General features: G+C 33.1%; 1 protein-coding gene across 1 annotated transcript in view; it reads left to right on the top strand.

Moving 5' to 3' along the window:
• Positions 1 to 1508: 1508 nt before the first annotated feature.
• Hdx (highly divergent homeobox) overlaps positions 1509 to 11481 on the top strand; it is a 92312-nt gene continuing 82339 nt past the window's right edge. The window contains exon 1 of the mRNA XM_052171155.1: positions 1509 to 1655. Coding sequence (XP_052027115.1) covers positions 1509 to 1655 — 147 coding nt within the window. The remainder of the gene's footprint in view (positions 1656 to 11481) is intronic.

Here is an 11481-nt window from a genome sequence, read left to right as displayed (position 1 = left end):
AATTGATTTGATGGATACTGTCCCTACCCACTGTCGCAATCATCCTTGAGTGTTTGGTCAAGTTGACATTCACATTACTGAGCATCCTTCGGAACTCTCCTTCAGAAAGTTAATAGAGGTCTTTATTTCTGGATGTTCCTGAAAGAAACTCTATATTCATTTCTCCTGTGGCCTCTCCTACATTTAATTTCCTTTAATCAAATCTCTTAACAGTTAGAGAAGGGTTTGTGTGAGCAAGGAACAAAGTTAAAAACAAAAACAAAAACAAAAGTCAGTAACATACTTGTAGTGTATGGTTAGACTTTATGATTCATTAACTTTTTACTGGATGAATTTAATATTATAAGGATTGAAAGTAGGGGGAAATAATTTGTATTTCCATATTGATGACCTTTCAATATACTGTATATTAGGGAAAATGTTTAATTTGACTGATGGTATTTTGGTCATGGCAGTTTTCTAATCTTAAGGAATGACTTCCTCAAGAAATTCTTTCTACATGACAAATTTTTAACAGAAATCCAAAGTTCCCTTAATCAAACTACAAATGTACTTTTTAAAAATGCTCTACTATAATTCATCCTTTAAAAATAGTGTTTGACCTGTAATTTTCTTGGGAGATACGCAAAATTCAAAGTATTACATATATCTCGTCCATTATTTGGAAAAGGAAACTTACATTGTCTAATTTGATGGTGTCAATTTAATTAAAAAGGATAGCGTTTCCACGTAGTTTTAGTAATTTATACTCAGTTTGAATTTCCATTTAGCTACTATAGTTATTAAAATAATTATTTTGGATAGTATTACATACAGCAATAGCACTTTCATTTTTTTATTAATTAACCCCTTCTATTTCTTTCTAATCCTTAATGAAAGGTTTTTTGAGCCGAGGGTGTTTGTGAGCCCTTGTGATCCTAGCATTTGGCAGAGGCAGGAAGATAAGGAGTGGGAGGCTAGCCTATACTACATAAGAACCCATCCCAAGAGCAAAATCAAAACAAACAAAAAATTTAAATGACAGTTTTTTAAATATAGGATAAAATTTCTTTTAACTCAGAATGAGGGGAGGAAAAAAAGAGTCCCCTTTGTTTCCGAGCACAGCTTCTGACTGTTAAGACATATGCCAGATGCTTTTTTTGACATAGAACAGTGAGTGTCCCTGTTGATAATTAACTGCGTATGGCTAACACCATCTCTGGCTTTGCTAGCCATAAATATCTATTTCCGTGAAAACCGTTTTTCCCCATGTACTGACACTAACCAGATAAGAGCTTGGCTCTTTTCTCTTTTTCGTTTTCTATGTTACTGTTAAATGTTTGTATGTATTTTTCAGGGGGAAGCTGCCTCCCTTTAGCACACAAATTACTGCCCATTACTGAGGATTAATTAATTTACATAAATTATGCAGCTTAGAAACATTGAAATTGTATCAAAAAACAAGTGTTCAAAATCTACACCTATCAAATTTTTATTCCAATTTTCAGAGTATCTTCTTTTATTTTTAGATGAATCTACGTTCTGTATTTACTGTAGAGCAACAAAGGATTTTACAGCGTTATTATGAAAATGGAATGACAAATCAAAGTAAAAATTGCTTTCAGCTCATATTACAGTGTGCACAGGAGACTAAGCTGGACTTCAGTGTAGTCAGGGTAAGTACTGAGGTCTTGCACTTGAATTTATAGCTTTTTATTACAAATGATATTTGCTTACTATAAGAAAAATCTATTCAGGGTATGAAGTCCTAACTTTATACACAGCTTCATTTCCCTGATGTAAAAATAATGTTATTTTGATAAAAAGAGAAACACACCTAGTATCTATTTATTTTTATAAATACCTTGAAAACACTAAAACCCATGCAGTATGAACATATCTCTTTTGTAAATCTTTGAACTAATAAATAGCAATAGCATCAGTTATGGATTGTTGATCATATGCTTTATTGAAACTCAATCTGCACAATGACCCCACCATGATTAGTGAAACAAAGATTTTCTAAAGCAATTACAATTACCTAGCTTTTCTGTTGTTATATTTAAAATTTTTCCTCAGACATTTAGGATTTGAGCATTTCTCTTTTCAGGAAAGTACAATTGGTTTTATGGATATATTTTCTTTCTAGTTTATATATATATATATATATACACATACATATATTATATATGTTAGTAAGTATGAGACAGGGAATCCCAAAGGAAGAAATTGCAACCATTCTTATTCTGTGTAAAAATAAAATCAGAGCTACTCCACATTCCTGAACAGCAATGAGGTAATAAAGAAGAAGCAAGTGATAAATCTAACAGAACTAGTGACTGATTTTATTGGATACATCAGTCCTTTCATGTTTATTTAAGCATTCTACCAATCCTTTTGGTGTGGAACCCTACCAATTCAAAGATTAACAACTTCTCTGTCCGTGACATTCACTAGGCTAATTTTGGGAAAAAGGTATATATGTTTTTCATGTTTATTTTGCTGTACAATCGTATCCTAGAAGACACAAGAGAAGATCTTTAGATAGAGCAGTTTCAAAATTATTTATTAACTTTAGAATTTATCCACTTTCAAATAGGAAATTGTGCCATGAATTATAGGAGAAAGTATTCTTATTGTCTAAGATTCACATTTCTATAAAACCTAGAAATATTTCTGTTTGGTAGATCTAACTGCACCATTTAAATTAGAAATAATAAAATATTTCAAGTTGTAGTGTACTATATACAAATAAACTCTTTTTCCAACTGATATTTCCTTGGACTTTCTGCACTTTGTCTCATCATTACTTTAAAGTAAATCAGCTTCCCAGGCAGCTGAAATGTGTGCCATCTTTATATTTCAAATTTATTGTTGAATTCTTCCCCCTCATAATTAATACTATATTTGAATATAGAAATATATTTTTACTGTCATTGGAGTAAAAATTTAAAACAATGATAGTAATAGGTTTCAATTCTTAGAATGTAGTATTATAACTATAATATTGTATAGATTGTGTAAAGCAATCGATTTTCTTCATTCCATGAAATCATCAGTGGTACACAAAGTATTTCAAATCTATATCCCAATATAATATTCATTCTTTTTCCACTCAGACAAAAGCTTAGCAGAGCAGTTTATACATTTTAAAATCTACAATCTCCCCCATGTTTTTTTTGTTTTTGTTTTTGTTTTTGGATTTGGTTTTTCTCTGTATAGCCCTGGCTGTCCTGGAACTCACTGTGTAGACCAGGCTGGCCTTGAACTCAGAAATCCACCTGCCTCTGCCTCCCGAGTGCTGGGATTACAGACATGCGCCACCACCACCGACTATGCCCCATCTTTTGCTGTTTATGTTTCCCACTTGAGAGAGAGATTTTATTATGTTACTGTTTTTCTGAAGAATTTTAAGTATTTTATTAAATATTTAATCTGTACATAAAGTGAGCTTAAAAGGGGTGACTAAATCATCGAAGTGAAATAAGCACTATGAAGTAAAAGGACTGGAGAACACTAAGATATAGAAAAAGGTAAAGTAATTTAGAACACAAAAGTATGAAAATGGTATAATGAAAACCATTCTTTTGTGTGCTAACCCCTCAAAACTGAAGAAAAACTGTTCTGACATTAAGTAGTGGTAATGATTATAAAATGCTAATGGTATTAAATATATCTGTACTGAAAAAAGAAATTGAGAGGTAGTAAATTTAAAAGATAGAACTGCATGAGAATTTTATGACCTCCAAATATTGGCAATTCAAACATTTTCCTTTATTTTTTCCTATGTAGAGTCTGCTTGCTAGATCATCACCTTTGATTCTCATTATCCTAGTTTGCCTGACATGTTTTTCATTTTCCTTTTGATGAATGAGGCATTTACAAGGAGTGGACATTTATACCTCATAAGCATTTCTAAATTTTAGGTCTTATATCTGAGCAGCTTTTGGTAAGATTTAATTTTTGTAGCCCTCAATAGATTTTCTTTATTTACATTTTAGGTGGAAGTATTTCTTAAGTACATAATTTTGTTCTTTTCTTTGGTAGGAAACTTGAAAAATTATTGTACTCTTAGTTTTTTGTTGTTCAGTGATTTCTTGTTAAGAGTTTATTAGCATATGTCAATTATACTAAATGAATTACATTGCATTGTTTTTATGAACCTCATTCTAGATCAAAAGTGCTGTAATTTTGTAAACCCTGTATGGCTTATTCGGTGCATTGTTGAGCTAGGTGTGGTGGTGCACACACACAACTGCAGCATAGGGCAGGCACAGATAAGAGAGTCTCTACAAGTTCAAGAAAGACCTGTCTATGTAGCCCAACCTTGTGTCAAAAAAGAAGCTGTACAAAACGTATTAACTTTGAAGATTTAAGAAAACAGATATTGCCATACAAAAGTATTAAAATAAATCCGAATGTTTTACAAAATATGAAATCTGCAGAAAAATACCCTCCACAAAAATAAACAAGTATTTAAGGTTGTTTGGATATTCTAAGTGTTTGTAAACCAGACAACTGTAAATTTGATTATATTAGTAAGGTGATTGATTAAAATGAGAATATATAGTAATATAGTCACCGTTCTTTCTTCCTTTTTCTTCATTTTTGTCCTCCCATATATGCCTCCCCATTTCTCCTTCAAATGCGTGACTTCTTTTTGCACTTGTTATTGCATGCATATAATAATGTATATGCATATATATATTCCTGACTACAACCTGTTAAGTCTGTATAATTTTACTTGTATGTATATTTCTAGAACTCTGGCACTGGACAGTCACTTTGTGTGTTCTTCCCTGGGGAAAACTACCTCTGTTGCTTCCAGGTTTAATCAGTTGCCTCTAATTCTTTATATACCTTTGAGACCTTATATTTTTTTAAGATAAGCACTCTAAAATTAGGTATGTTTGGAGGCACACCTGTAATCCTAGGACTTAGGTGAAAAGGGTAGGGAGCACTCAGGAAATCAAGGTCACCTGTGAGTACATAGCATGTTGAGGCCATCCTGGCCGTCATGAGAGCCTGTCTCAAAAAACATAAGCATTAAGTGTACAAAGAGAATTCTTCAGGACTAAATTATGAACCTTACTACTAATATTAGGTGATTTTTTTTCTCTTCTGAGATTATAATGCTCCCACAAAATTTACCCCAGATACTTTATTTCAATCAACTGTGAAACATTTTTACTGTCTGTACTAATAGTTTTAATTTTAAATCACCAGTTCAAAGCAGCATAGTTATATACACCTGTGACTTTAATATACGGAAGATGGAAACAGGTTATTTAGAAATTAACCTGTGCTTATTCTGTGCCTTATAATAAATTCAAAGACAGTCTGGTTACATGATACCCTGTCTTAAAAGAAATATAAATCATGCATCTAAAGTAATAAGCAATAATAATACTATAGCACGTAATTTAAAAGTATCTCAGATGCATAAGTGAAATTAATCGACTGATTCTTTTAATAATTGGGCTATATAGTTCAGGTAATAGACTACTTGCCTAGCATGTAATAAGCCCTGGGTTGTATCTTTACCACATAAATTGGGTGATGTGGTAAACTCCTGTAAAAAGAAAAAGGCAGGGGAGAATCATAATTTCAATATTATCCTTGGCTACATAGGCTAGCCTGTGCTAGAGGCCTTGTATAAAGGAAATTTAAAAATTTGTAAACCAACAGAAACACCAAATCAGAGTTCCAAGATTAAAAAATGTAATTGCCTTGAGTATTGAGCCAACATGACAAGTGAGATATTCTTCCCTGCTCATGGTATTTTATTTAGTAGTCATGTAAGCAAGCACATATGCATACCCCAGATTTTTTTCTATTTTAATAGTGATGTATTAAAAATAAATCTAAAGGAGCTGAAGGGGTTTGCAGCCCCATAGGAGGAACAAAAATATGACCCAACCGGTACCCAAGAGCTCCTAGGGACTAAACTACCAGCCAAAGAGCACACATGAAGGGACCCATAGCTTCACATTCATATGTAGCAGAGGATGGCCTTGTTGGACATCAAAGGAAGGAGAGGCCCTTGGTCCCGAGAAAGCCATATGTCCTAATATAGGGGCATGCCAGAACAGGGAAGCAGGACTGGGTGGGTTGGTGAGCATGGGGAAGGGGGATGGGATAGGAGGTTTTCAGAGGGGAAAGCAGGAAAGGGGATATCGTTTGAAATGTAAATAAAGTATATGATAAAAAATCTGATTCTTCAAAAATAGGTCTAAACTTTAATACTGGGTTGCTTTCAAGTAAGAATACCTACTATATCACTTAAATATCCGTTAATGCTCTAAAACTCTAAGGATAATTAAAGAGTCTACTTAGAAATATAACACTTCACAGGGCTGCTATAAAAATCATTTGAAAGGCTCCCAATGGAGGAGTTAGAAAAAGGACTGAAGGAGCTGAAGGGGTTTGCAACCCATAGGAAGAAAAACAGTATCAACCAACCAGACCCCCCCAGAGCTCCCAGGGTCTAAGCCATCAACCAAGGAGTACACATGGCTCCAGCTGCATATGTATCAGAGGACAGCCGTGTCAGACATCAATCTGAGAAGAGGTCCTTGATCCTATGAAGCTTTGATAGATGCCCCAGTGTAGGGGAATCGAAGGAGGGGAGGTGGGAGTGGGGTAGGTGGAGGAACACCAGGGGTAGGAGGATAGGAGAGGCGTAAACTGGGTAAGGGGATAACACTTGAAATGTAAATAAATTAAAATAAATTTTAAAAAAGGAAAAAAAATCACTTGAGAAACCACCTGAAAACTTTGATTTGAAAATCTCATTAACATTGTTCAATGGTTCAGCATCTGAAATGGGCTAATGGTGCTGTTTCTTTATCCTACTAATATGGTTTTACATTCTTTCTCTTTTTATGGGGGAGGGTCAGATCACCTGACTCTTTAGTAAAGAACTGTGTGTATTTGCGTTGGGAAGGTTTCATATTGTTAACCAACAAAGTAATTAACAAGTAGAGCTTCTTGTATAAAACATTATGAAACATAAAATTTAATTTTTTTGTTTTGTATTTTCTTTAATATTTTTATTTTCTATATTCTTTGTTTACATTCCAAATGATTTCCCCTTTCCCGGATCCCCCCTCCCCATATGTCCCATAAACCTTCTTCTCTCCATCCCTTCTCCAATCACCTCCCTCCTTTTTCTCTGTCCTTATATTCCCCTCCAATTCTAGATCAATCCTTTCCAGGATCAGGACCTTCTCCATACTTCTTCATGGGAGTCATTTGTTATGCGATTTGTGCCTTGGGTATTCAGGGCTTCTGGGCTAATTAATATCCACTTATCAGAGATTGCATTCCATGTGTATTCTTTTGTGATTGGGTTACCTCTCTTAGGATGATATTTTCCAGATCAAACCATTTGCCTAAAAATTTTGTGAATTCATTGTTTCTAATTGCTAAGTAGTATTCCATTGTGTAAATATACCACATTTTCTGTATCCATTCCTCCTTTGAGGGGCATCTGGGTTCTTTCCAGCTTCTGGATATTATAAATAAGGCTGAGCAATTCTCAAATTCATCTTGTTTTGTATTTTTAAGTGAAGTTTGTAATCCAATGGATGTACAAACAAAACTGCACTGAGGAAAACAGTTTCATAAATTAGTAAGTGTTAGGAAGCCAGGGAGAGGTCCAAGTCACAGGAAGAGGGGGTGGAGTGGTCAGGTGTTTTGTACAGGTGCTATGTGACACTTCCAGGTTGAAGGAGAAGGACCTGTGTAGTTATGAAGTGCACTTACACAAGTGAATGATGGTACAAAGTCTGAGTATGAAAATAAGATTTTCTTTGAAAGCACATTTTGGCACAGATTAAAAAAAATGAATGTCATAGAAATTTGATTTAAGTCAGTATTATATATAAATATATATATTTAAGTCAGTATTATGTACACACACACACACACACACACACACACACACACATCCCAAGTTCTGCACATCCAATGATGAAAGAAAATCCTTCTGATCACTTTTACTCATTCTTAAAGCACTGTTAGAATTTCACAATGGGAGTTATAGCTAGCTACATAGTATCATTCCTAACCATATATCTATCATACATGAAGAAGGAATATATGATCACTGTTTTGCACACTCAAGAATACTAGCAAATATTTTCTTAGCATTTAATAGTCATTTTTTCCTTCTCCATCATTTTCTGCATCTCCTTTCCTCTTTCCAAAGACCGTGTTTTTTCTCTTTAACATAGTTACCATCATCTTTATCCTGATTTCCTTTTTTCTTTCATATAAGAATGTTTTTTCAAGGGCCAGAGAGATGGCTCAGCACTTAAGAGCACTGACTGCTCTTCCGGAGGTCCTGAGTTCAATTCCAGAAACCACATGGTGACTCACAACCATCTGTAATGGGATCCAATGCCTCTTCCAGTGTGTCTGAAGACAGTGACAGTGTACCCACATATATGAAATAAATTTTAAAAAATGTTTAAAAATAATCTTTTTTCTTCTTCCAAATTTGAGCCTGTTTCATTGTTGTCCACTTTTTCTTCATCTTAATCATTAGACTTCTCCTTTTCTGAGTCTGATTATTTTTAATCCTCCCAATAAAAATCCATCTAAGTATGTAGTTTGCTGTAGCAGTTCAAAAATAACTTTATAATCTCCCAGTTCTACAAGTCAAGGGAGAGCTACCATACTGTGTTCCTGAATTGTATTACTACTCAAATTGTGGTAGGGTAGTTCTGGAAATTTCCCTACAAGGACTTCTAAATCTCCAGAAATCATGTTGTTACTAATTCCTAATTTTCCAAGCATAACCTGGGAATCTGTGCCAGTATATGTATGTTAGCTTTACTCAGAACTGTAGTTATTTAAAAGTCTCATTCACTACTTCAGTTTTCCCATTGAAACAAAGCAATTATTTTTTAAAGACTTACTTATTTCATATATGGTTATACTGTCGCTGTTTTCAGACACAGCAGAAGACAGTATCAGATGACCATTAAAGATGGTTGTGAGCCACCATGTTGTTGCTGGGAATTGAACTCAGGACCTCTGGAAGAGCAGTCAGTGCTCTTAACCACTGAGCCATCTCTCCAGCCCAGACACCACATCAATTATTAAGACTGTCATATCTCTTCTAGGCTCTCTCCTTGAGCCCAGGGTTCTGCTTCTGTCAGTCTGCTAGTATTCTCTACTTTTCTGCCTTTCATGCTACCCAGAATCCTAATTAATTTTAATGGTTTAAAAACGAATAAAAAGAAATGCAAATATAAATTCCCATTGCCAGTAAATGGATTTGGAGGAAAAGGAAAAGAATATTAAGTAGAGTCCATGGAGTGGGAACTCTTAGCTTGAGTTCTTGTCCAAACACACATATAGACTCTTTTCCTGGATGCTCAGAGACTGAGTCTGCATCCTCCCCACCTCCTTTTTAAGGAGCATTGTTTAGTGTATCATTATCAGGGAGTCCTATTACTACTGATTCCACATCTAATTTTTTAATTTGTTGCAAAGTATAATACTGTATTTGTTCAAAACATGTGTAAATTCAGAGAAAGTGGGCTGCAAGTTAGTAATCACTGTATTAATGAGCTATATCAATTGATCTTATGACATCTGTGTTGACAGTGTTCCAGACAAATAAGGTTTCTGGATTACTGGATATTTGAATTTCAAATATACATGATATTTTATTGTATTTTACTTGATGTATATATAATATATTAAGCTAATATGATATATATATATATATATAATATACAGGTTATATATGTAAACAATAATATTATATAAGTAAGACATATGGTCCAAAGATGTCCTCTAGGTATAATAAATAGTTCCCGCATTCAAATTTTACCAATTTACTATGCATTTCCTTAATTTGTTTTAAATTTAGTGGTATATATTTTGTAATGTAAGAATACCTCATTCTTACGCAGTTTTAAATGAAAATCTGGAAACACATTTTAGATGTTTGTGTTTATGAAAATCACCTTTTGGCAAAGTATGTTTATCCAAAAGCTATTTCAGATCCTTCTTATAGATCCTGCTTGTGTGGTTGAAGAAATTAAGTGTGAGTTTCCAATTCCCATTATGTTATGTGAAGCAAAGGGGAACATTATAGGTTCTGGAATCCTTTCCTTATTGAAAATATCATAAAAGTAAGATATCTGATGAATGACTAGTTCTGGAAGTTCTAGTCACTTTATATGAAGGTAATGGAAGAAGAATATATTTGAGATCAAGAAGAATGTACCTGGAATCATTGCTACTTGTTGACATGATATTTTTACCAAAGCTGTTATTTTTGGACATCAGTTTCTTCATTTACATAAATTAAAAAGTAGTATCTACTAAAATACTTATAATATATACAGAATAGTCATTGCAGAATCTAGTACAGACAGTATTACAGAAACATTAATGTTGTGTCTATACATTGTGTAAAGACTGAAAATTGGGTAATTTATGAGGTTTTCTAAAGCGCATCATTAAAAAATTGTGAAAATAAACCTTACATTGCTAATGTGTGAGATTAGTTTATTTAAGAATTTCATTTACTCATTTATTTTGTTTAATTCTTAAGAGATTATAGTGCTTTAGTAGTTTATCATATGATATACATTTTTGAATATAAAGTTACATAATCACATTTGGACTGCAATATTTTTATTGTGCATTTTAAGAAGAACCATGATTCAAGGGAATTACACTAAGGTAATTATAATAAATTACTTATATAGAAGAGTGTATTTTATAATTAAGTCCTAAATGCCAACCTATTGTATTACTTTTATTCATAACTTTTTTATGTTTATAAAGGTAATGCATATTCATTGTATAAAACTTTTTAAGTAGAGAAAAGTGCAAAAGCGGTAAATGACTACCATAAATTAACAACAAAGCAAAACAAAGGCATTGTGTAACTTAGTTACTGTCTTTATAGAAAATTGCTCTTACACATCAGTTTATAAATTTAGATATCCCAATACAATATATATATGTGTGTATATATATATACACACATATATATAATGCATGATATGTGCTATCAAAATAATTTAGTAACCACAAAAATCCAATCAGAATGTTTACCTTTTATCAGTTCTCAGAGTAGTAAAAACTATAGGAGATTCAAACTGGAGGTTTGAGGTAAACAAAATTTTGGTATGTTGGAAGGCACTTAGAAAACAGAGATTTTAGCTATTTCTCTTCTAGTATTGCATGACAAGGAGCCATCAACACAAAAAATGCATGCAAAATAAGGTATATATAAATAATGAATATTTCTGAAAATAATATAAATAGCAGTATGAAATAAACCATGTTATTATGTATATCTATACAATAGAGGTTATTGAGCCCGGCAATTATGTATGCATGTTTGATTAATAATACAGTGAGCATTTTCTAATGAGTTAAAAGAGCTGACCTTTAGTATGCTTTCATTTTTTTATAAGTAAGTGTATAATGAATATGATTAGTTATAAACTTCATCTATATCTGTGCCTA

Source organism: Apodemus sylvaticus, chromosome X (genome assembly GCF_947179515.1).
Source record: "Apodemus sylvaticus chromosome X, mApoSyl1.1, whole genome shotgun sequence".
Classification (NCBI taxonomy): domain Eukaryota; kingdom Metazoa; phylum Chordata; class Mammalia; order Rodentia; family Muridae; genus Apodemus; species Apodemus sylvaticus.
Note: the sequence above shows the minus strand (reverse complement) of the source record. Positions and strands in the feature narration are given on the sequence as shown.